Genomic DNA, 26,287 nt, shown 5'->3' on the forward strand with positions numbered 1-26,287 from the left:
TTAACACTGCTCCTGAGCAGTGAACTTCTATTTAAATAATCAGCCATATCAGGGGAGAGGTAACATGGCTTACTTGGACAATTTCGTTGTACACATTTTGTGTCCTATTTCTAGACTCCCCTCTGTAGTCTACCCACAGTTGCTGAGACACTACACCCAATCCATTATCCAGAAAATGGAAATAGTTAATTCTAAGTGATTTATTGCAGCCCCATCTCTTTCATAATGTCATAAAAATTTATAACACTTAAAAGCCAATGATCCCTGAGGTCATTTATCCTCTAGAAAGAACAAGTTTGGTCTTGTGGAGCAGAATCTATTTCAGGTGCAGTTCTCATATTATAAGACATGTCCCTCAGTGCACAACATCAGGGCAGCCTGTAAGCGCCCAGCATCCATTTGGTGCCCTGATGGTGCAAAGCCCATTAGATGGAGGCAGGTGGGCTCTTACCATTCAGAGGTAAGGACCAGCATTTCAGCAACTCACTTCAGCCTCAATGTCAGATGTGGTTTCACAGAGAGATAATGATCCCCTTCAAACAATAGGAAATCACTGAGGAAAGTTATTATGTCACTGTTAAAAAATGTACTTGATTATCCCACCCTAGCTGCTACCTAATCTGAGTTTTATTTCTAGAGGCTCCTGAGTGGAAAGACTTAAGCGCTTGCACATTCCTGGCTCATGAAGTAATTGTATTCAATGTACACCAGATATTGGTAGCAGAATGTGAGCAACTGGTGAATAAGGGGGTGAGGTAACTGAGGAATGAGGTAGCAGTCAAAGAAGGCACAAATCTACACCCAGTGCGACAGAGCTCTGACCCCCTAACGCCAGTTGGAGAAAAAGGAAGGATCCAACAAATGAGGGCTGCTTACAGAACACCAGCTGGCCTGACATGACTTCTCCAGCACCATCTGCCTCCAAACAGGCTCTCACCTGGGCTCCAGGCTGCTTCCTGGGGGAGCCCCAGGCTATGAGCAATACTGATCCCCACTGATAGCCACCCCTCCAGAGGGCCTCCTTTGGGAGCAACCAGTTGTCCAGGTATTAGATTCAGTCTCTCACCCTCAGGCAAGCGTGAAACTAACCTTCTCTGATGACCTTCTTTCAAGCCTTCTGCTCCCTGTCTGCTCCTGTAAGTAAGCAGTTCTCTTAAATTCCTGATAAAAAGGAACACAGACATATTTCATATCACTGAAAGTTGGGCTTTCCACATTGCCCCCACAAAATATTATGTAGCCTTTTGAAATGATGATGCAGTTATACTTACTGACCAAAAAAGAGTTCACGCTAGATCGTTAAATTGAAAGTGTAGTGAACATTGATCTGACAGTACTTTTTTTTAAATAAATGTTTATGTGAATATTTTTTGAGGCATAAAAAATATTAACCGTGGTCATCTCTGGAGAGTGGAATTATAGGTTATTTTTTTCATTTTGCCCACCCATGTTTTCTAATTCTTTGATGAATGTCATTTTGCCCACCCATGTTTTCTAATTCTTTGATGAATGTGTACCGTATGTATAATTTTTTAAATAAGTTAAGAGAAAGAAATCCAGTCTCTAAATATGTGGAACAATTTTTTCCCCTTTTTTTTTACATTAGGGACTTTTGAGACAGCAGTTGTTGAACAGGGACACTACAGTTCCCTAACTCTGGGAGAAATCTCCATTGGCCACAAGAGTTCCCTAAGAGTACTGTGCCCCACAAAAGAACAGTGGAGCCTTATAAAGAAAATTGAGGCCTTGGAGAACCACTGATTAAACACAGCAGAATTGCAGGAGGCTTGAAGGGAGAAGTCCAAGTAACATGACTTTAAAAATTTGTTTAAAGGAAATAAAAGTACCCTTTAAATAAAATATATTGATTTTGAAACCTTGACTATGACCTTTTCTTGATGATCAAAAGCAGAATTTTATTCATAACCACCATAATTTTCGTTTTTTATTTTTACCACCACTACATAATATAAAACATCTGCTGCCCTTGGACTATCCTCCAATTTGCCCACTACCCTCCATGTATCCAGGCCCACGCCTCAACCACGATGCTGTTTTTAACTGTATTCTTTCTGTGCTTCCTATCATCTATACAACTTGTTTGGTTTCAATAATATAAAACCTTTATGTGATTATTTAAAATTTAATGTGTATATGGCTTCATCTCCTAAGAAGATTTAAGTTTACTACCAAGAGATCTTGTGAGCTGTCCCCAAATACATTTTTTCCTTCTTCCAGAGTAATGGACTTCCAATTTTACCTGGGGCACATAGCCAGCCATAACAAAGTCCACATTTTCTAGCCTCCTTGCTGTTAGAAGTCACAATGTGATTAAGTTCTGGCCAGTGTGAGATAAATAAAAGAGCTGTGTGCAACTTACAGGAAGTGCCTTTCAAGAAAGGAAGCGTGCTCTTCTTTCTCCTTTTTCTTGGAAATGTTGATGTGATGGCTGGAGCTCAAGCAGTCAGCTGGGACCCTGAAGTGAAAGTCAGATGCCAGAGAATACAGAGCAGTAAGACATGGATACACTGGGTCCTGATGATATTATGAGCCTTCCCTAACGCCTGGGTTGTTTTCCTCTAGATTAATTTCATGTAAGAAATAGATTTCCGTCCAGCTTAAGTCTTTGTTACTTAAAAAAAAAAAATTTTAAGCTTATTTATTTATCCTGAGAGAGACAGAGACAGCACGAGTGGGAGAGGGGCAGAGAGAAAGGGAGACAGAGAATCCCAAGTAGGCTCTGCACTGCCAGCACAGAGCCCAACATGAGGCTCGAACGCACGAAACAGTGAGATCATGTCCAGAGCTGAAACCAAGAGTTGGACACTTAACTGACTGAGCCACCCAGGTGCCCCTAGTCTTTGTTATTTTGAAGTTTCTGTCACTCACTGATGAACCAAATCCTAACTGGTAAAAATGATGAACACATTTTTATTCACTCCACAAATATTTCTTGAGTACCTACTGTGTGCCAAGCACCGTCCTCGTGCTGTAATATAGCACTGAACAAAGTAGACAGAATCCCTCTCCTCTTTTCCACTCATGGAGCCCACATCCTAGCTCAGCATCCACATAGCTCCTAACACAGTGCTATGCACATGGGAGGTACTGAAATAGCTGATGAATAATTCAACAATGAGCCCTCCTGTTTATCTTTTGGCTTAAAACTGGTTTTGTGTTCATAAATCTGACAACCTTTGTACAAATAATGCTCAAGGGAAAATTCACAACTACTTTTTAAAAAGAAACGTCATTGGGGTGGCTGGGTGGCTCAGTCAGTTAAGTGTCCGGCATTGGCTCAGGTCCTGATCTCATGGTTCATAAGTTCGAGCCCCGTGTCGGGCTCTGTGCTGACAGCTCGGAGCCTGGAGCCTGCTTTGGGTTCTGTGTCTCCCTCTCTCTCTGTCCCTCCCCCACTTGCATTCTCTTTCTCTCAAAAGTAAACATTTTTAACAATTTTTTTAAAAAAGAAACAAAATTATTTAACCAACCATTCCTGTTACCATACTCCCCCCTCCACCAAAAATAGGCAAACACATTAACAAAGCCTATTGTTGCCTTTTGAGTTACAATAAACAATGACAGCCATTTTGATAGCTCAAAATAATGCACTGTAGTGTTAAACATACTCTCTATGCATCCATTTCCTTATCCATAATGAGGATATGTATATGACTGTTGTGAGAAGTAAATGAGATAATGTCTCAGAAGCAGTTAATAAATGTTAGCTATATTCAGTTGATAATAAATATTAACAGCTTTAAAAATAGTCATAATCCCTAATTTAGTAATTCCATTTCTGGGATTCTATCCTAAAAAAATAATCCTAAGTATGAGGGGAAATTTTATGAAAAAAATTGCTCATCCCAGAGTCATTTTTAATAGGCACAAACCAGAGATTTAGTGGCCTTGCCCTGCCACCCTGACTTTTATCCAGTGGAGAGCTCAGGCCTTGTGCTCTGGCCCAAGCCAAGATCTATAAACCTAGGACTAGCTGGGAAAATATAGACAGGGTTAGAAGCAAAATTAACAGAGAATTTAAGTTCAGCTTCCTGGCAAGTTAGCCTTACCAGAAGGAACAGTTCAAAATGTCAAGTACATCAGGGTAGAGCAGAGCAAGAGAGCCAAAATGAAGCTTGACCTCTGAGATCAAGCTCCTTGAGGGAACAGTCTAGAATGTGGATTCTGGAGACATGCCCTGAGAACGGGTGGGGAAAGGAAGGAAGAACATCTCAGGCACAGTTGGTGGGTGGGCCAGAGTTGCTGGGTCCTGAATAGAAATAAAATAAATTTCCATCATGGGAGGAATGGCTAAATAAACTATTGAATACAACAATAAAATATTATATATCATTTAAGTACATATATAAATATATACACACTTACATATATAGAGTATATACTTATATATAAGTTTATATATAAGCATGTGTATATATGTGTATATACATATACATATTTTTATGTATAGGATAGCAATTATGGCATATGCATAGAAAAAATACTTAGAGGAACCACATCAAAATATTAAGAATTGTTTGATTAGTAGAGTAATGTTGATTTGCCTTATTTTTGAGACAGAGACAGAGTGTAAGCAGGGGAGAGACAGAGAGAGAGGGAGACACAGAATCCGAAGCAGGCTCTAGGCTCTGAGTGAGGCTCAAACTCATGAGCCATGAGATCATGACCTGAGCGGAAGTCAGATACTTAACTGACTGAGCCAGCCAGGCACCCTGATTTGCCTTTTTTTAAATTTTATTTAATGTGTAGGTTTTAAATAACTTTTAACTTTAAAACTTGGGTGTGAGGACAAACAGAAAATTAGGCACATTTATCTAAATGTTACAATGCTATCTTCCACAAATTTGTTTTTTAAGAATAAAATATGTGTGTCTTAGGCAATGAGCCATATTTTCAGCCTCTTAAATCCTTTCCTCTAAATATCAACTAATGAGATTCTGGAGAAAGAATGTTTCTCCCTTGGCCTAGTTTTGGCTTTGGGGGAATAACTGTAACTCTTTCCTAACATGGGATATCATTTAGGGGACAAAGCTCAAAAAAGTCATTTATGGGATAAATGCTAGTGGCCAGCAAATCACTGGGTCCGTTCCAAAGATTCTAACTTCGTAAACCTTATTCACACATTACATAAAGAAATACAAAAGAAAGCAAAGGCTACAAATATAAGGACTGTTACATTCTTCACATTGTATGTTCTTTTCATTCCTATTAGGAACTTCTTGACAGAATGGGTGTCATTTCAGTCTCTGAATTCACCAGAGCACAAGTTCATCTTTGATTTTGGTAACTCTATAGCTATGATCAGAATCAATCAATCCATACAACAGATTCACCACATGATTATCAATTTCAACCATTAGGCCTACTAAAGACTTCCCATGAATGCTCTGAATCAACTAAATTTAGGCAAATATTTAGAATAACATCCTTTTATCAAGGATTGATTTTGAATTTAATTTTTTAATTGTATTTATTTATTTATTTATTTATTTGAATTTTTAAATTTTTTTAAAAGTTCCTCTAAACACTTGAGGAAATGTAAATGTGTCCTAGATATTACATATAAATGTGTTTACATGGGAAGGCAGAGACCTCTCACTTTAAAAATCAAGTGGCAAAATAGCAAGTAAGGTATGATTTCATTCTAAGAACCAAAATACATATATATGCATAATTGGCTAGGGATCTGGAAGGATATACAACAAAAGGTACATAGGAATCCTCTCTGAATAATAAAAATAGTGTTTCATATTCTTATTTTTTGCTTATTTGTATTTTTAAATTTTCTATAATACACATATACTGTATTTGTAATCATAAAAGATTATTTTCAATAAAAAAAAACTCCCCTTACAGTTGAAAATAGATTTCTTTATTTCCTGCTTCTAGCTAAGTACAACATTCAGAATAAAATGTCAGAACCCACTAGAAAGCCAGAAATGTGGGAATAGCCTCCACTTAAGGAATATAAATTTAAAAAGAAAATCTCATAGGGAAAAAGATGCTTCTGCAAGATTTCCCTGCCCGAGTTTGCCAGTTCAAAGACCTAACACATTTTGTATGAGAATTTAATAAATACATAGACTTTAGGATTGTTTACGAAAACCAAATTCTACTCTGATCATTTTGTTTCATGAAACTCTCTAGGCTGCAACTCTATATCCTCATGTCTGCTTATAGCATTCCCTTTAAAATGTAACAGCTAGAGGAACTAGTGATATATAGGACATTTTTTATATTTTGGTAAGCCTGAAATATTCATCTGTTATACTTAAATATAAAGGTAAATTATTCATTGACCACTTCAGCTGTAATGATTCTAAAGCATCTGTTATTTACCTAGGCAACAGTTCTCATATTAAAATAATTCTCTGAATCAGCTCTTGGCTCCGTGCTGCTACTCCTTATGTTTAACAGATAGATTGTATCAGCTCCAAAAAAGCACTATGAGCCAAGGAATAAATAACCATTTTCAAAAGCATAATAATATACCATAGTTATATTATAGTTAGAGATATGATGATCAGGTAAATAATTAAAAGCGACAAGTCTAAAATCAAACAAAATGATCCCAAGGAAACAAAAGGCACTTTTATGTCACCTTTCCAGCATTATATGTACATATAAAGAATGTATATATATATATATATATATATATATATTAGCCCCAAAAGAAAAAGTAGTATAGAAATAAATTATATAGCTGCCCTCTACCTTCCAAATTAAAGGTTTCCACCTAGAAATAAGTAAAACAAAATTGACTGTGCCAATCCTAAACACCACTCTCCTCCTCAACATTGATAAAAGATTTTCTTGCTTTTAATGACTCATACAATTATATGACATTTGAAAACCAGAACACTGAAAGCCTATATGTGTTTATGTGTTTTCAGAGTAGGTGGGAAATTTGGGGGGGGGGGGGGGGGAGGGGAGCACACATTGATGGGCTCTCTGGCAGAACTCTTCTGGGTCCTTGAATTCCATCCATATAAAAATAAACGGGTCAGTGGATTCTGGTTCTGCCATGGCAGTGTGAGTCCACTATAGCCTAGCCCTCCTAATGTTTACAATTAAAAACTCTGACAAAAATATGAGAGCTGGAAGGAACTACCTGAACACTGTGAAAGTAACAAAAGCAAGTGGCTCTGGGGGTATGGGTGAGTTTTCCATTTGCTTTCTTTTCTCATGCCGCTTTATCCTGAGGACAGGACCCAGTTTCAGAGCAATGTGTGCTATAGGCAGCTAAAAGTCCAATAGAAACGTGTCTTTTCTATCCAGAGGAACCAGGAAATGTTAAGCCTATGGGGTGGAGTGAGTGGGAAAAATTCCCAAGAGGAATGAAGTATAGAAAGAGGTTCCCTAATTCTGTGTATTGGCTCCATCTACCATCTGAGCCAAGCATGCAAGATACAGATGTAGCAAAAGTTTTGAGAATTTTTTGTTTTAAGTAGGCTTCATGGCCCAGCATGGAGCCCAATGAGGGGTGGAGCCCAACATTGGGCTTGAACTCACCACCCTGAGAGCATGACCCGGGCTGAGATCAAGAGTCAGAGGCTTAACAGAATGAGCCACCCAGGTGCCCCAAGGCTTTGAGAATTTAAATGAGATATGAACCACCTGCACAAGTCACAATCTAATCCCTGAACTATATACGTGCAGGACAGACACAAAGTGGTACAGCAAAAGCTTGTATGAATTAACTGAGACTTAAACCACTGCCCACAAAGGTATGAAGAACTTAGGTCAGAGCCTAAATGGGTTGATTACCTGCTAAAGCAAAACCATCAATATTCTCCTAAGGATTATAAAAAGCTCAGACAGAACCCATATAATATTACATTGACAATGTTCAGAATACAATCTGAAATTACTTGACAACCAAAAAAAAAAAAAAAAAGGAAGATGTAATCAATTCTTAAGGGAAAAACAACTGATAGATGCCAACCTGAAGATCACCTAAATGGTGAAACTACCAAAGACTTTAAAGGAGCTACTATAGGGCACCCAGGTGGCTCAGTCAGTTAAGTGTCCAACTCTTGATTTCAGTTCAGGTCATCATCTCACAGTTCATGGGATTGAGACCCACCCATGTCGGGCTCCGCACTGACAGCACAGAGCCTGCTTGGCATTCTCTCTCTCTCCTTCACACTCCCTATCACCCACTCACGTGCACACTCTCTCTCTCAAAATAAACAAATTTTAAAAAAGAAAATAAAAAATAAAGGAGCTATTGTAACTATGCTCCATGAGGTAAAGGAAAACACATTTGAAATGAATGAAAAGACAGAAATCTCAGTAGAGCAATAGAAATTAACAACAACAACAAAACACACCCATTTGGAAACTTTAGAACAGAAAAATACATTATCCAAAATTATTTAAAAATTTTTCATTGGATGGGTCCGATAGAATGTAGATAACAAAGCAAAGTGAAGATAGATCAAAAGCAATTACCCCAACTAAAGAACAAAGAAAAGATTGAAAAAAAAATGAACAGTTTCCAGATCTTTAGGATAATATCAAAGAGCCAAGGATTAGAATTCTACAAACCCATCCCTAAACAAATAAATGAAGTTAACAAGGTACACGGATCAAGGTTAATATACAGTATCAATTGTATTCTTTTATGCCACTGGCAACTGGAAAATAAAATTTACAAAACTTCCATTTATATTATCACCATGGGGCACGTGCATGGCTCAGTTGGGTAGACATCTGGCTTCAGCTCAGGTCATGATCTCACAGTCTGTGAGTTCAAGCCCCTCATCAGGCTCTGTGCTGACAGCTCAGAGCCTAGAGCTTGCTTCAGATTCTGTGTCTCCCTCTCTCTCTGCCCCACCCATGCTTACGCTCTGTGTCTCTCAAAAATGAATACACATTAAAAATAAATTTGTATTATCACCAAAAATCATAAAATACATAGGAATAAATCTAGCAAAAGATGACCGGGACCTGTACACTAAAAATTACAAAACCTTGCTGAAGAAAATTGAAGACTTAAATAGATGGAAAGATACAGCATACTCATGGATTAAAAACTCATTATTTTTAATTTTTTTTAATGTTTGTTTATTTTGAGAAAGTGAGAGTGAGAGAGAATCCCAAGCAGGCTCTGGAATGTTGGTGCAGAGCCCATCCTGGGGCTTGATCTCATGAACCATGAGATCATGACCTGAGCCAAAGTCAAGAGTCAGACGCTTAAACGACTGAGCCACCCAGGCACCCAAAAACTCATTATTTTTAAAATGGCAGTACACTTGTGCAAACTATATTCCATTTGATACCAATAACAATTTAAGCAGGGTTTTTATTTCATTTCTGTTTTGTAGAAATTGACAAACTGATTCTAAAATGTATATGACAATGCAAAGAATCTAGACCAATCAAAGGAATTAAGAAGGAGAATGCGAAAAGCGAAGTTGGAAGTCTTGCCTTACCTGATTTCAATACTATAAAGCTACAAAAACCAAGACAGTTTGGTATTAAAAAAGGCATACAGATAAATGCAACAACAGAATCCAGAAATAGATACATACATGTATCAATTGTTTGGTTGAGTGTGTGTTTACAAAAGTGTCAATTCCTAGGGGAAAATTATTTCAACAAATAGTTACAAATTTTTATGTTTTATTGTATATCTGGGAGACGGAGAGAAACAGAGCACGAGCAGGGGAGGGTCAGAGAGAGAGAGAGACACACAGATTCCGAAGCAGGCTCCAGGCTCTGAGCTGTCAGCACATAGTGCAATGGGGGGCTTAAACTCATGAACCACGAGATCATGACCTGAGCCAAAGTCGGACACCCAACCAACTGAGCCACCAGGCACTCCTCAACAATAGTTATAGATCAACTGGATATCTGTTTGGAAAAATTGAACATCTATTCTTACTTCACATCATACCCAAAAATTAACTCAAAAGAAGGTCAATGGCCTATGTGTAAACCTAAAATCATAAAACTTCTAGAAGAAAAACTTTGCAACCGTGGATTAAACAAGATTTCCTAGATGAGACACCAAAACCACAAACCATAAAAGAAAAGATAGAAAATTGGACTTGATAAAAGTGTAAAACTTTTGTTTTTATAAGGCGCCATTAAGAAAGTGAAAAGGCAAGCCACAGACTGGGAGAAAACATTCACAACATTTATCAAAGGACTTGTACATAGTACTTATAAACAACTCTTACAATTCCATATGAAGACCAATCACCCAGTTTTTTAAATGGACTATTGGAGCGGACAACTAACTGAAGATATATAGAGATGGCCAATAAGCACATGAAAAGATACTCACCATCATTAGTTATTAGGGAAATTCAAATTAAAACCACAATGAGTTACCGTTATACAGCCACTGGAGTGGCTGAAATGAAAAAGACTGAGCATGTCAAACAATAGCAAGGATGTGGAGTAAACAAAACTCTTCTACCTTCCTGGTAGGAATGTAAAATGGTACAATCAGTTTGGAATATATTTTTGTAATCTCTTAAAAAGTTAAAAATATACCTGCCCCAAGACTAAGACATTCTACTCCCCACATTTAACCAAAAGAAACAAAGACGTCTTTTCCCACAAAGACCAGTGCGTGAATGTTCTTGACAGCTTTTTTTTTTTATAATAGCCCCAAACTGGAAATAACCCAAATGTCCATCAACAAGTAAATAGGATAAACAAACTGTCATGTATCTACACAAAGGAATACAACCCAGCAATAAAAAAGGAATGATCTATTGAGGCATAAAATAGCATGGAAGAATCCAAAAATCATTATGTGAAATGAAAAATTCAGGCAAAAAAAGAGTACACTACATACAAAGTAATCATTAGTGACAGAAAGCAAATCAGTGGTTGCCTGGGGAAAGGTGTGGAGGGAGAGACGGGTTAGAAAACGTATAGAGGCAACTTCTGAGAATGATGGAAATGTTTGTTGCATTGATTGTAGTGGTTACATGGGTGTATACATATGTCAAAACTGTTCAAATTGTGCAGTTCGGATATGTGCGTTGTACTGGACTTCAATTGCATCTCAATAAACTTGTACCAAAAATAAGAGGGGGGAGGGAAAATCCAACTTATTGACAAAGGCAACAAGTAGTTAGTTCATTGCTTCCAGCCATATGGTGAACTGAATAACCTAATCATCTCACTGCAAAACAGTTAGAAATGATTGATAAATTATTAACAAATATCCTGTGTATTAACTTCACTAAGAAGAAAGACACCCAAGTTTAGTCTACTCTGAAAGAGTTGGGAGAGAGGTTGCTGGTGCCTTAAGCAAGGGGCTTTGGTTTAGACAGGCGCTCAGGGACAGGAAGTTGGCTTGGATTTCGGACTCAGACTTCCCCATAATCCTGAAAGCAATGAAGGGCTACACCCTCAGTAAAAGGTTGGTCCAGGAAAACATTCTACTTGCTAGCCCAGGATGAAAATAAGGAAGCTCTTCTGCCTTGGAAAAGGTCTTCTCTGAGAACATGCCTATCCTCATGTGGGCTCAGGGTTTGAATACATACTACCTCCACAGTCAGGTAAACCAAAGTAAAGAAATTAATCTAAAAGGTAGCCCAGGGGGCACCTGGCCAGCTCAGTGGAAAAAGCATGTGACTCTTGATCTCAGGGTTGTGAATTCAAGCTCCACACTGAGTGTAGAGATTACTAAAAATAAATAAATAAACTTTAAAAATTTTTTTTAATTAAAAAAATAAAATGTGGCCCAGGCTGAAAATGTCCCTGAAGCACCTGACGGGAAAGAAACACAAATCTTCCGTGTATGGTAAAATCTTGAATCAAGCCTCACAGGATGCACCCAATAATACCCCACTGGAAGTGAGCTCACAATACAAAATAACAAAATACACTAGAAACATAGAAAGGCGGTGTGTGTGCAAAGGTATAGCACTCGGGTTAACACTTTTGTTGCTAAAGAGTAGAATTTTTCTAAGCAGAGCAAACAAGTAGGCCATAAAATCTTGTGCCTTTTTTCTCAGTGAGGACACACTTAGAACCCCATTAAAAAGAATTAGGAAATATATCTACTATACAGGTCCATGAAATGAAGGAAGCAGGTTACAGAATAATATATAATACATATAGCTTGAGACTTCGTTTTGAAGAAAAATTATAAAGATTATATATTTCTATGTGCATATAAGACAATATGGAAATATATACACCAAACTTGCTGGAGTAGGATTTGAGGAGGATTAACAGAGAATTTAAACACCTGTGCTTTGTTCAGATATCATTTTTTCTCTTTTGAAAATGAGCATTTGTAATTTATTTCAATAAAGGAAAATAAAGAGATTTTTGTGTGTGTGACAACAATGGCAACTATTTTTGTCACTGAAACAGACAAAACCCAATTTTCCAAGCGCAGTGCAACTGCTGGGTACAGAGAAGTCAAGCAGGAGATAGAGGAGGACAAACCCGGGGTTCTTTGAAAATCCTGTTTTTCACGCTTCTCTTCGTTTGGCGTTCTGTCACCTAAAATGTAATTATTCAGAGGCTGGTCTTCGGAAAGCGTCTCCTTCCAAGAATAATGCTCATTGAGAACAACTTGGAAATGATTCAAGAACTGACTGCAGGTCACAGTTGCCTTACGCGATAAACTTTATAGCCTCCCCCCAAAGAGATGGGATCACAGCATTAGAAAAGATGGTGAGATCATCTCCTTGCTTGTGCTTGGCTTAAATTTAATCAGGTAGTCAAAGAAATTCTAGTCTAAGCAGAATGATTGGTTGCATATAAAATCATATGAATACTAAAAGACTAACAACATTTTGAAGAATTGAGTTGTCTGAGATGTCTTGCTAAAAAAAAATGTCTTGTTTAAAAAAAAGATATCTTACCTTTATAAGCCATGGAGAATCACTTGCTATGTTCCAAAGTTAAAAACCTTCTTAGAGATAAAAGGCATATAAAATATTTCCAAGACAAAATTTAAAAATCGAATAGTTAAGGAATTTTGGTCACATTGAAATTTAGTATCTGAATAATTAAATTGAGTACAATTCATAATAAACATAAGAATTATGAGATCGAGCTGATTCTAGTTTCCTGTTCACAAAATCATCCTCCGATTGGCCAAATTTGGGACATGTTGAGCATCAAAAATAAACAGTAACTATGATTGTAAGATACCAAGTGAATAAAAATCTAGGAGTCCATTGTAATATTCAAAAAAGAAAAAGGGAATGTTATAGAATGTTAGCTAATAAAGCTAGAGGGAAAGCTCTCTAGAAAACCATCATTTGGAATCCCTAAGGCAACAACTGGTTCAGGCAAGGATCAGCAGTGTCAGCTAAATCCATCAAGTGGAAGGTTGTGAAGAATATCCATATAATATGGAAGAATCACCCACAAATACTAACCACTTGCAAAGAGGAAAAACACCTTTATAATGGAGAAGTCTCTGCTCACCAACTTAATCAAGGGAATCACTCTTAAATTCAGTAATAGTACAGCAACCTGATATCGTTTCCCACTATGAAGCAATGAAAACACACAAGATCACTAGTGAAATCCTCTTGCCAAGAATGTTTAACCTGAATCCAATCAAGCCTTACTGGGTTCATGGGAAATAGAGGGACTAGATGTTAAAAGACAGCATCAGGAAACACCCAAATCCAGAATGTGGGCCCTTCTGCAAGACAACTGTCCTGACTTTAATAGCCCAATGTCATTTTTAAGAAAGGAGGGGAGACTATTCTAGGCTAAAAAGACTAGAGATCTAAAACCAAATGCAATATACTGACTGAATCCTGGCTGGGACAATAGGGAGGAAGCTGCTGTTAAAAAATTCTGAAACAAATTGGAAAATTTGAATAGAGATTAAATATTCGATGATATTAAGAATTATTATCAGTTTTCCTTGTGTGATCATGATGTTGTAGTTATATACAGAAGAGTCTCCTTATTCTTAGGAAATACATGCTTAAGTTTTTAGATGAAATATCACAATGCCTGAAATTTACTTTAAAATAATGCAGTAGCATGGTGGAAGGAGGATTGCCAAAATCTGTCTTTGATCTTTAAAATCAGCAATATGGTTTAACCTAATATATACAGAGTTAAAGCAGTATAGCAAAACGTTAGCAACTGCTGAATTGCTACACAGGTGTTCACTGCGCTATCATTTCCACTTCTCCATGTTGGAAATTTTTTTAGACTAAAAAGTTGGGGGATGGGTGAAATTCTCAAAAATTATCTTCCTTAGAAAACATCTACCAAATTTACTTCAAATTTGAAGAAGTATCTTTAGTTTTTTTTTAATGGGTATTTATTTTTATGGAGAGAGTGAGAACAGGGGAGCAGAACAGAGGGAGAGGAGAGAGAGAGAAAGGAAGAAAGGAAGAGACGAAGAGAGGAAGAGAGGGAGAGAGGGAGAGAGGGAGAGAGGGAGAGAGGGAGAGAGGGAGAGAGGGAGAGAGGGAGAGAGGGAGAGAGGGAGAGACGGAGAGGGAGAGACGGAGAGAGAGAGAATCCCAATTAGGCTCCACAATCAGCTCAAAGCCCAATGCACTTGATCTCAGGACCAGGAGATCACCACCTGAGCCAGTCAGTTAAGCCACCCTGATGCCCCTACCTTAACTATTCTAAAGAAGTGGTTTGCTTTCCCTCATTTATTTACTCACCATTCATTCGAAGACTACACCTAAAACCTGCTTTAATTATTGCAAATATTCTAATGCTAGAATAGAAACAGAAATACCAAAATCATCAGCACAAGATTTAGATGCGTAACTGGTTTTATACCCAAATAACAAACTTAACAGCAGTAAAACAAATTGTTTATTACAGCATAAAATGCGTTATATTAAATTTACACAATGATATATAAAAACACATACTGTTTATATCAAACAGTAATTTAACATCAATAGAAATATAAAAAACACTTGCTACTCATGCACAAAACATGCATATATTGGTATAAAAAAACAGCTTTACACAATACTGTTTACCAAAAAAAAAATTTTTTTTAAAAAGCCCTTCCAGACAGGGTCAGTGGTCCAATCTGGACTGGATTGCACTAATATGTTCAGGCCAATGTTCAGGTGGCACAGTGTTCAGTGAGCAATTCTGGGCTTGGAGTCGCACTCAAAGGTTATGTCATTAGAAGTGAATTTTTCTGTACCCAAGGACCAAAATGTTATCCCAAAGGCAAGACCTTCCAGGAAGAAATGGCTGGATCTGCTGCAACTCACAGAGGAGGAGAAAGGCATCAAAATGTTGGCTAATCGGCCCTAAAAGGGTAACTGTAACCAGGGCCTAGGCACCAAGTGTGGCAAAAGTTTTAGGGAATCCTTTTAAGGTTATTACCAGCCTCCCTTATCCAGGTCACCAGCTCTGGATCTAGGATCTGGTCTTCGAGTTCTGAGTCCAGTTAACCAAACAGTTCTGGGAAGAAAACAGAATGGGGATACAGCTAAGAAAGGGAGACGATATAAAAAATTCCGGAAAACAGTGACTGTCCGTCGTACCTACTTCACACGCTTGTATGTGATGCCTCTCAACCGGAAAACTCTCGTGGAGACACTGCCCTAAAGACCCAAGAAGCAAATGTATGTCCTAAATTCCATCCACCTGACCTTCAGGTCAAAAGTAATCTGAATCTCATCGCAGTAAGACTTGAGCATCGAAACCTGCGCCTTCACCGATGCTCAGAGTATTTCAAATAAAAATCACCTGCTACCACAAAACTCGTTCACTATCACCACCAGCAAAACTCAGTATTTACTCCTACCCAGCAAAACATTCTTTACCTTCCATTAAAGGCACTAGTGTCCCTACATGATGAAGACGAGACATAATTTACCTCAACAAAAGGAAAAGCATTCCAGGGAACTGTCACACAGAAAAAGAAGCCGCCACCTTGCTCCTGGGTGACTAGACAACAGCCCATCCTCCCCCCCGCCCCCAATGATGTCCCTCAAACGGTCGTCATCAGTTTCAGGGAGCCGGACCGAAAGCGGAGGATCTTCTTCTTGAGGTTATGGGAAGCCTTGATTTTGACAAAGGTTTTCGTGGGGTTGCCGTGGAGGTCTGGGCCTGCGACCGCCTGGATGGGGAGAGTCTGCACGAACTGGGACCAGATGAGGCCCCCGCTCTCCTCGGAGTCACTGGAGCTCGTGCTGTCGCCCGCGAACTCCCCCTCGCTCACGCTGGACTCGCTGTCCCCGAAGCAGTTGGTGGTGTAGTTGCTGCGCTCGTCCTCGCTCGTGTCCAGCACGGTGGAGTGGAAGAGCGACTCGCACTCGGCCGAGTACTCCGAGTCGCTGGCCACGTACGCGTAGGGGCTGGCGTAGGGCAGCGGCACGGCGGCGGGGTACAGCCCCACGTGCTCGCGCCGGCCGCGCCGCGACCGCCGCAGGGCCTCTTCCAGGGACACCTCCGCGGCCGAGCGCCAGCGCCGCGAGTCGGTTCGCTTGTGCTTGGGCTTGGCCACCAGCGCCTCCCGGCCGTGGCCGTGCGCCCTGGCCGCCCCCGCCCTGTGGCCCCCGGCCAGCGGCCGGCTGGGGAGGCCCGCCTCGGGCTGGCCGCCCCCGCCCTTCCTGCCCCGCGACGAGGCCTTCCTGAGCTTCTTATTTGTATCCACGTCGTCGGGGAACCGGCACTTCCTGCCGGCCGCGCGGCTCTTCTCCCTCACCGCGGGCAGCGCGCCGTCCGGCCCGTGGAGGGCCTGGGCCCGGTGCTTCGGGCCGCAGCCCCGCGGCCCGGCCGCCGTCCGGGCGCCGCGATGGGGCCGGCCGCCGGGCTGCGGGCCCGGGCCCGACTGCGCCTTCACGGGGGGCGCTTCCTCCAGGCTCTGCGAAGAGGAGCCCTCGCTCTTGAAATCCAGCGCGGGCCGCTCCTCCACCGCGAAAGCCGCGGCCAGCAGCGCCGCGGGGGCGACAGGGGGCGCTGCCGGAGGGGCGGGCGGCAGGCCGCCTTTCTGGGGCACCTTTTTCAGCGGCTGCCCAGCTTTGTTCTCCTGCGGCGGGGCCGGGCCCCTCCCAGGGCTCTCCTTCGGAGAGGCGGCGAGGACCTGAATGCTGTCTCTGGGGGAGTCCCCCGTCACTGCGGCGGGCCCCCGAGCGTGTTCCTGCGAAGCTGGCTTGGCATTCTTGGGCACATGCTTACTTGGAAGTTCAGCGGCAGCGCCCTCCGGCGGGGACAACCTCTTGCTTTCCAGTGGTTCTGCCTTTGAGTCTTTGGACCACTGCTTCGGCGGGGAGAACGTCCCACTGTCCAAAGAAGGGACTCCGCCAGGGGGCAAAAGCACCTGTTTAGGATTCTTAAGGTTCCCGCTGTTGCCCTGTAAGACGCCCCCGGTCACTCTGACACAAACGCTCCCGTTCCTCAGAAGCCCCTTCGTGGGGTCAGCGTTCACACTGGTTCTTGGTTTGTTGGTCCTTACGGGGTGTGTTTTTTTCTGGACCAGGCTCAGAATGTAGCCGTCCATTTTCTTACTGGACGAAGGATGGGGAGCAGACCACAAACTGCTTGGAGATGGTAAGGAAGTGGCTGTCTTGATGGCGTCCGGCTCAGATCCATCACAGATGTCACCGGCATGGTTACCAAGCCTCTCCTCTTCCCTCAGAGGGTTGCCCGTCAGGCAAAGGAGAAACATGGGGCTCTGCACGGCCACGGCGTGAAGCGGACTGGGATAGCGATACACATCGTTCCCGTTTTTAGACACCAGATCACACTGGTACTTGGGATGCACATCTGCAATGACACCAAGGGAATTAAATTGTGATGTAGATGGGGAACGGCAAACCGCCCCTGAGGCCTGGTCTTCGCAGCGGCCTTCTTTGTATTCCAACCGTCCTATGAGATCTGAAAAACATTTAAAGGATACACTCTGAAGAACTGAATCGGTCAGCACCAGCTTGACTCAGGCCAATTTCTACGAAAACACACTCACGGGGGGAGAGAGAGAATGCTAAAGAATCAACAACTATTCCTACAAGCTTGTTCTAGTTTTGTTTGGTTTTTTTTTTTTTAAATGTTTGCTTATTTTTGAGAGAGAGAGAGAGCGGGGGAGGGGCAGAGAGAAAGGGAGACAGAATCCGAAACAGGTTCCAGGCTCCAAGCTGTCAGCACAGAGCCCAACGCGGGGTTCCAAGTCACGAACCATGACATCATGACCTGAGCCAAAGTCAGAGGCTTAACTGACTGAGCCACCCAGGCGCCCCTTTTTTAAAAAGAATTTTTTTTAATGTTTATTTATTTTTGAGAGAGAGAGAGCAAGCTGCTCTACAGCCCATACTACTGGATGAGGGAAACAAATATTTAACAAAGATATTTGTAACAAGACATGATACATCCTCCATCCTCCCAGGGAAAAATATTCAGCCATTAAAAATCCTTTCAAACTATTGAATAACATGGGGATATGCTTTAAAGGTTAGTGAAAAGCATGATATAATACCAGACTATGATTACGATTTTAGCCAGACTATATATGTAAAGAAAGAAAGTCTGAGATGAAGCACCCCAAGATGCCAATAGCACTGCAGTGTAGTGAGAAAGCAAGTGAGATTTACTTTCTTCTTCATTTTCTATTTTCTAAATTTTCAGTAAGTATGCACTGCATTTATAACTAGGAAAAAAAAAACCCTTATTTTTTGAGTCATTCTTTCTCTGGGCCCTCTGTGTTCTATTCTTGGTTTCCTTTTGAAATACTGCAGATAAACTGTACTTTCTCTGAGCTTTCTCGTCATATTTTTTTTTTTTAGGCTCAATTCTTAATGACATATGTTCGAGTATAACTGTCAGTTGAAAGGTCAAAGAAACTGATCAAATTTCACTGGAGAGTAACCAAACGTAAATAATTATCACTTTATATTTTTAAGAATGACACTAAAAAATAAGGCAATATTTTTTAATTTTTTTTTTACATTTATTTATTTTTGAGACACAGAGAGACAGAGCACAAGTGGGAAGGCGCAGAGAGAGAAGGAGACAGAATCCGAAGCAGGCTCCAGGCTCTGAGCTGTCAGAACAGAGCCCGACGCGGGGCTCGAACTCACAAACTATGAGATCATGACCTGAGCGGAAGTTGGACGCTCAACCAACCGAGCCACCCAGGCGCCCCAGTAAGGCAATATTTTTAACTGGGAAGGAATTCTTGATACGGTTTTAAGAGATTGAGCTGTTGTATTAATGAATAAATTTTCACATCTCAAAAATGTAAATGCCAAAATACAATGAAATCAAGCTTTCTTGCTGAATTAAATGATTTTGATATCTTTCCTTGGTGACTGTTGTAAATATCAAATCCCTTTAATGAACTTAGAGAAAATCAAAGTTTTTATCACTACTTAAGATATCCTGTATTATATTTATTCACTCAAATATTGAAAACTTACTATGTGCCGGATTCTGTGTAAATTATTTAAGTTAAGAGAAAGCTCCATGACCTTCGATGATAATTAGAAGTCCTGGGGAAAAATACAGTCTGGACCCAGTAATGATACGATTCATTTGTAAAGCAAAGATTATTATAATATAAAATGTGCTGTGTCCCTACCCCCCACCTCCATTCCCAATAGCTTATGGCAACAAGGAGAAGAAACCTTTCTAGCTAATATCGTTGCTCATCTTTCCTCCTCTACTACCATATACTCGCCCTACTTAAAGCATTGCCCTACATTTACCCACACTTTACTATTCTGTCCCTTTTCCCAACTTACAGTTAAGGAACAAGACCGACATCTCAGTCTCCAAGGCCCAGTACAACTGTCTCAATTATGTGAAGATGTGGCATTTGGGAGATCAGGAGTCTGTCTTCAAAGAAAACCTATACCAAACGCCTTTAATGGGTTTTAAAGTTTCCCTCTGAAACCAGATCTGCAGAGTGAAGGGGAGCAATTACCAATGAACTTGAGGCCTAGACACTCTAGATAACACAGACGTGTGCTTCCCCAAATGATTGCTGCTGACAGCACAGTGTACAAACTCAAAGACACCAGCCACTTAGCAGCCTCAGTTGTTTGGCGTTATGTTTGCATTGCTTGGATCTCAAAAGTTCAGCCTTACGCCCAAGTGGAGAACACAGACAAACCAAGAGTGCAGTGACTTGTGCTATAGCACCTACAGCTCTCCATATCCTCTCTGCTCTTCTGAGGAATCACAGTAAAGCAAAACTAAGAAAGGAGTCCCAAGTTTCAGCAACAATTCTGCCATTCAGAAAATGAGGAGCCCCTGGAGAACTGTTTTATAAAACCAAATTCCTCCTCTGTTCAATGAGAAGGTTGAACACAGAAATTTCTGAATTCCTAGTGTGGTGGGAAAACATGGACCTGACAACTGGTCCTGAGCTTGAATCCTGCCTCTGCCACTCGCTAGTATATTAACCTTAAACAATGAACCTGTTAATTAACCTAACTAGACCTCATTTTTCTGACATACAAACAGGAGCTAACAAGACTTGCACACCCTGCAGAACTACTGGGAGGATTCAAAGGAGATAAATATATGCAGAGCATCCAGTACGTGTTTGACACACAGTGGAAATGCAGAAACTTCCAATACCGACAATAGCATGACTCTCTCCTGAGGTCACTCCAAGGATAGCCCAAAGTGGAAACAATGGCACATGGCCTACGGGAATCCCATCCCACCCACCTCCTAAAAGAAAAGACAAGCTGCCATCACGCAAGACATTCTGGAGAATGTGGAGGGACCACTGCTCCCTGAAGCCAAGCAGCCTGACAGACATATTTAACTTACTGTAAGCTTTAGCTTTAAATGATTATAAAAAAAGAGATCCAAAGTGGCTTTCCAAAGAAATACAAACAAGTCAAACTCACAGCAAAGGCTCACAAACAGAGCTCAAGACCTGTAATATTGGGACAGGATTTCTAAAGAGAAGCTGTCTTGCTACCATCACAATATAAAGCTATGTCATGAAACGTAGCAAGTTGATGAACTTCTCCGACCTTTTGTTTTTCTGTCAGTAGAAGGGGTTAAAGCTAGATAACCGTTAAGGGCCTTTCACCTTTTCCAGCTAAAAATGTCTATCAATTCTAAAAAGTCTTACCTGCAGATTTGGGGCAACCATCTGAGATAGTCAAGGTTGCCTCCAAGGGGCTGCAAAAGCAGGTGCTGGAATGACAACTGGATAAACACTCACTGAAGACCGAGTTAGAGGAATTGGAAAGGGATCCTGAAGCCCCATCACTCAGCTCATAAAACCCTACAAATAAAAACACCATTTGGAATTAAGATCATGTCAAGCAATAGCATACATTTGTGTTTAAAAGGAAAAGGGTTAATCATCTAGAAAAGGTAGGAAGGGGACACTTTGGTGGGGTGGGGAGCGATTCTGGTTCACTGGATTTAGTGTGAATTTCAAGTTTTATTTCAAGCAATCCTTAGGAAAAGGCAAAGAGCCCATATCTATGGATACATTTCAAAGCTACTCTCACCCTCAAACTGACCTGCCTTTTTGACCCCACCTTTAAAGATGTGCAAGGAAAGAGACTTAGATCTGTCAAAGCCCCAACTTTATCATGAATGTTTCAGAAAGAATAATTTGAAGAAAAAAATCTATTTAAGGAGCCAAATGGCTTAAAAGAAGAAGAAGAAGAAGAAGAAGAAGAAAAAAAAAAAAAAACTTTTGAAGTGGTCTCAGGAAGTTGAAGTGTGACTAATTTTCTAGCCCAGTTCTGACTTTCTCAAGTTTCAAAGGAGGACTGCTCTTCCAGAAATTTGAATAGAAGCTTTTATTTTTAAACTCAGGAGACTCCAGTCAGATCAATCTCATTATTAAAAATTTGGTCATCTGGTTTTATTTCCCTCTCATACAACTGAATGGCAGACTGCTTTTTTTTTTATTCTCTCTGCACTAGAAACAAACTCCATTGCCTTTTGCAGGTCTGGGAAAGTTAAACAGTGGAATGAAGTAGAACTCAAGTGCAGAATTCTGTCCTAGTGTCACACACTCACCTGAGCTGGGCCGACTGTCTGTCTCCAGGTGCTCTTCAGATGTCTTTTCTACATCCAGTCTCAGGTCACTTATCTGCTTGTCAAGTTCTTGCAACTGATTCAACAAACCAGCATCTCTTCTCCTCAAACAATTCTGATTGGGGGGGGGGGGGGGCAGAAATGAACACATTTAGGTGACAAAGAATCAGAAAGTCTGCTCTAAGTACTCAAATTGCCATTTGGAAAGTTCACTAAATCTTCCAAAACCAAAATTTTTACTGGATGACCTGAAATTAAAACAACAACAACAAAAAAAAAAAACACAAAAATAAACACAAAAAAACAAAACAAAACAAAACAAACTTCAAGAATATGTCCTATGTTTCATTTCACTTTCTTTCATTTTGCAGTGCTATAAAGTTTCTTCATAAAAACAGGACTTGCTTTTTGTTTCAACTTACACAAACTCACTTTGTATAGGTTAAGGATAAGAAAACACAACGAGATTCTTTTAAATCCTCTACGTACACCCAATTTCTTGCAAAACAGTGCTTCACAGCAGACTCTTTAATTTGAAGTCAGAGTGTAACAGATTCCCTACAATACACTATACCCTTACTTAGGTGAGATTTTCTGGCCAAATGTCCTGCAGAGTTTTGTCTTCTATTAGTTGCTTTGTGGGGTTTAATCAGTCTTAGGGCCTTTGAAAGTGAGAAACGAATACTAATAGCCAGTGCCAAGTATAATGTGAGCTAGCAAAATCCAAAACCCTCAAGGGAAGGTCCATCAAGATTTGAACTCAACTCAGGTTTCCAAAGATGACAGATATGTAGTGCTAACTCACACTGCCACCTAGTGCTTCCTATTGCTGGAAAAGCAAAAGGACCAAAAAGGCATCTGGTTCAAATCGCGAATGCCAAGTCTACACATGAAAATAGTACCACAAACACTGACTGGACTGAAATTCTCCTGACGTGCTGCCTTGCTCCCCTCCAGGGGACAAGAGGAATGTGCCACTCACAATCTTGAGATTCGAGAAGACAAAAAGGGGCTATTGTAAAAGACAATGCAGAAAAATGTCAATGACAAGGCATCAACAGCAAGAATGGAGTCAAACCAATGTTACATGCACATCTGGTCGGCGACCAAAGAAAAGGTAAAATGCCAAATAGGTATTGTACAAAGCAGGATACATCCTTGAAAAACAGATGTAACAGGAGTATCTATTCCTCCTGTCCGTCCTTTGATTTAAAAAGCTTGTAAACAAAAACCTTATATGCCTTTTTACTACAATGAGTTTCTTCAGGAGAAATGAACCAAAGTAAAAGTACTGTGATGCTGAGAGACAGAGAGGGAGAGACTGGAGAGAGAGAAATTATCTGAAAAGACATAATACAAGAAACCCTTTGACAAATAACCACACGGCATCACTATGTTCGCTGTTGGAGGAGGAGGGACATTATCTAGCATGCGCCTAGTTTCAGACAGTATCACATGGCCAAAAAAGATTTTTTTTTCCTCTGTTTTCAAAACTACATTTTTGAGGTCACTGTAACAAAGCTGCCGCCATTATTCTGAGGCGGGGTCAAAAGCTGTTCATCAATACATTAAGCGCCAAAGTTCTTTTCCTTCCCCATTAATGAAGATGGCACAGGATGGCTGGCTGAGACGCTGACGGAAATCCAGTAAGATAAACGCTGTCTTAAGAGCAGGTTCTCTCTTCTTTCCCCTCCACCACCAGTCACATAAAATATGAGGGGACGGGGCACTTTCCCCAGCCAAATTTCTATCATTTGCATCTGTGTTAGCTGCTTCATACAAAGGGCTTCTATATGAAATTAAGCAGCAGCCCGGGCAAAAGCTGGCATGCGGGAGAGAGCCCTGGGAGTGGCGGGGCGCCCTACGTGCGCTTCCGCGTAATCGTAAAATTCTGCACTGGACAGTTAACCTCGCCACAAGCCCCCTCCTCGGCTTTTGTCCCTTCTCGGCGGGAGGACACGAAGCTAAGACCTCCAAAAGATAGGGTATTTTAAAGGAGGGTTTGCAAACATTCGGGGAGAGGGGCGTTGCATTCGTCGAAGTGGAGAGATTTGAAGGTTACAACCAGGCGACTCCAAGAATCCCGAAGGCAGAGCGGGAGGGGAGGGCTGCCACCCCTCCCGGCAATCCGCGCGGGGTCGCCAGCCCCTCACCTGACACAAAGCGGGGACACGCCAGGAACGCGTGGGCGACGGCGGCCCACGCGCCGCGCGCGCCCACGCAGGAATGGGGGTCCCGGAACGTGGAGCGGCTCCCCGGCCAGAGGCGCCCTCGCGCCCACCCCCAGGCCACCTGCCCGAACCCCAGTCCCCGTGCAGGGACAGCCGTGCCCCTTCCTCCAGGCACCGCTTACCAACTGCTTCCGCAGCAGCAAGATATTCTCTTCCAAGAACTTCTCCTCCAGGCGGCTGCGCTGCGCCGCCTCCCCCGGCAGCTCCCCAGCGCGGGGCGCAGCGCCCCCGGCGCCACGCAGGGCACCCCGGACCAGCAGCTCCTGGCGCTGGCGCAGGTACTCCAGCTCCGCCAGCCCGGCCAGCGTGGCCTCCTGCCGCTCCCGGGTGCGCTGCCGCTCCGTGTCCGCCTCGCCCTTCTCCCGCCAGCGCCCCTCGGGCTCCGCCGCGCGCGGCTCGCCCCGGGCCGGCGCCTGCGGCTCCAGCTCCCTCGCCGTCCCGGCCGCACTCGGCTTCATGGCCCCCACCCCTGCAGGAGCGCCCGTCACCGCAGCCGGGCCGCCCGGGCGGAGGAGCGGGCGCTAGGGCTGCGGCCGGGGGCTCATGCCGACCCCGAGTCGGGGCGCAGCGACGGGGCGACGGCCAGAAGCGCCCGGGACCCGCTCGCGGCCGCTGGCTGCAGCCGTCCGGGCCCGGGCGGCGCCGTCCGCTGTCGCCGCGCGTCCCTCGCCGCGGCCCCGCAGCTGATAACGCCCTGCTCGGCGCTACGTCACGCGCGGCGGCCCGGCAAACCCCCGCCTGGCGCCCGCCTCCCCGCGCCGGCCCCTCAGCTCCGAGGCCCGCTCCCCCAGGCTTCCCCCTCTCCTGTCAGGGGCGCCGCTGGCGCTCAGCGCCGGCCTCCTCCTCGCTAGGCCCTCCCCGCTCCTCCCTCTCTCCTCCCCTGCTCTTCCCGCGGGCCTCCTCGCCCCCTTTTCGGGTTTACTGCACCCAATTTTTTGCCTCGCTCCTTATTGGTTCTTTTCCCCTCGCACAAAGCAAGGGGCGAGCGCCTCGAGCCCCAGCATCCTGTTACAGTCGGCCTCGCAGGCAGGGTCGCGAAGGGACGCGGCAGTTGGGCTCCCCAGAGAACTTTCTGAAACTCGACCGAGTTGCAGCACACAATCTTAACCCTTTCCCCCCACGTCCACTGTTCACATCCACTCACACTGACTTCGCTTTCTTTCACCTTGCCGAGCAAGGTACTGAGAGTGCATTCAAAGACCATTTCTTTGGCTCCGCTTTGTAAAGACAGGCAATACCCAAAGCACAGTGCGATATCGTTCTAAAACTGTCTCAGTCTTAGTTTTGTTGCTGTTTTATCTTTTCACGAAAGGCATGTAAAATTAGGCAGGAGGATGTCGCTGTAAAGCCAGGGGTTGCATCAACTCTTTCACAAGCCTGGGGTTTAATGTGTGTGCGCGCGCGCGCGCCTGCGCGCTTTGGTTTTTGTTTGGGCTTTTTATTGTTGTTATTTGCTATCTTGGGCAAACACAAGAGCTCAGACTCCGAAATCAGGTTGTGTGAATGTGAATCCTGTTCCAGCCTTGACTAGCTGTGCAAACAAGTTACTTCGCCTCTCTATGCCTCTCTTTCCCCAACCATAAAATGGAGCTACTAACAGAACCTGCCTGTTCTAAGAATTACATTATATAAGTAATATACTGTTGTAAGTATAAGTAATGTACATTACTGTTATAAGTAATATACATTATATAATATGTATTTGTGGGGCGGGGTGAGCGTGTGCGTTTACAACGTGGCAAGCTGGTAGATAGTAAGGATTATATGAGTTGTGGCTCCCCCCCCCCCCAACTCCAGAGAGACCTATAAACTTTCCCCCTGAAGTAGCATTTGTGGTATGGTCACCTCTGTCCCTCTTGGGACACTGGTCACAGGGAATTTCAGTGGGATAGAGAGGTCTGGAAATGCCACTAGCTGGCTTGTCTATGGAAAAGCAACGTATCTGTTTTAAAAAGCAATACATCAAAAAGCCTCATAAATTAAATCCAACAAGTTACAATCTGCTGAAGTTCAGGCAAAGTGCTGTGTGAAGGAATGCATCCTATATCATTATTTCAGACTCGAACACCGCTGCCCAGCTGCCC

The 26,287-nt window shown here is 42.5% G+C and overlaps 2 protein-coding genes across 3 annotated transcripts in view; both read right to left on the bottom strand.

Moving 5' to 3' along the window:
- Nucleotides 1–2,459, bottom strand: part of LOC147579934 (uncharacterized) — a 165,336-nt gene extending 162,877 nt beyond the window's left edge. Inside the window, exon 1 of the mRNA XM_086709640.1 lies at nt 1,090–2,459. Within this exon, the coding sequence (XP_086565766.1) occupies nt 1,090–1,191 (102 nt within the window). The 5' untranslated portion in view covers nt 1,192–2,459. The remainder of the gene's footprint in view (nt 1–1,089) is intronic.
- Nucleotides 2,460–14,790: 12,331 nt separating this feature from the next.
- On the bottom strand, nt 14,791–25,006 carry DACT1 (dishevelled binding antagonist of beta catenin 1). Of its 2 annotated transcripts, none has more exons than XM_086709638.1 (4): nt 24,326–25,006; nt 21,955–22,087; nt 21,047–21,202; nt 14,791–17,838 (listed from the first exon to the last, which is right to left on the bottom strand). In XM_086709638.1, exons 1-4 carry the CDS (start codon nt 24,659–24,661, stop codon nt 15,950–15,952), a joined length of 2,514 nt encoding a protein of 837 aa, XP_086565764.1. In that variant the 5' UTR covers nt 24,662–25,006; the 3' UTR covers nt 14,791–15,949. The 2 variants fall into 2 exon arrangements, with proteins under 2 accessions (XP_086565764.1, XP_086565765.1); XM_086709639.1 differs by having other exon boundaries at nt 14,791–17,727; nt 24,326–25,005.
- Nucleotides 25,007–26,287: the final 1,281 nt, after the last annotated feature.

Source organism: Puma concolor, chromosome B3 (genome assembly GCF_028749965.1).
Source record: "Puma concolor isolate L17-30 chromosome B3, mPumCon1.1.hap2, whole genome shotgun sequence".
Taxonomy (NCBI): domain Eukaryota; kingdom Metazoa; phylum Chordata; class Mammalia; order Carnivora; family Felidae; genus Puma; species Puma concolor.

Bases quoted from the DNA above. Each gene is read 5' to 3' on its own strand.
- DACT1 (XM_086709638.1), bottom strand. From the start codon at position 24,661: ATGAAGCCGAGTGCGGCCGGGACGGCGAGGGAGCTGGAGCCGCAGGCG. The intron at 21,203-21,954 runs GTGAGTGTGTGA...TTTTATTTGTAG, and splicing joins AGACAGTCGGCCCAGCTCAG to GGTTTTATGAGCTGAGTGAT. The intron at 17,839-21,046 runs GTAAGACTTTTT...AATGTTTTTCAG, and splicing joins TGGTTGCCCCAAATCTGCAG to ATCTCATAGGACGGTTGGAA.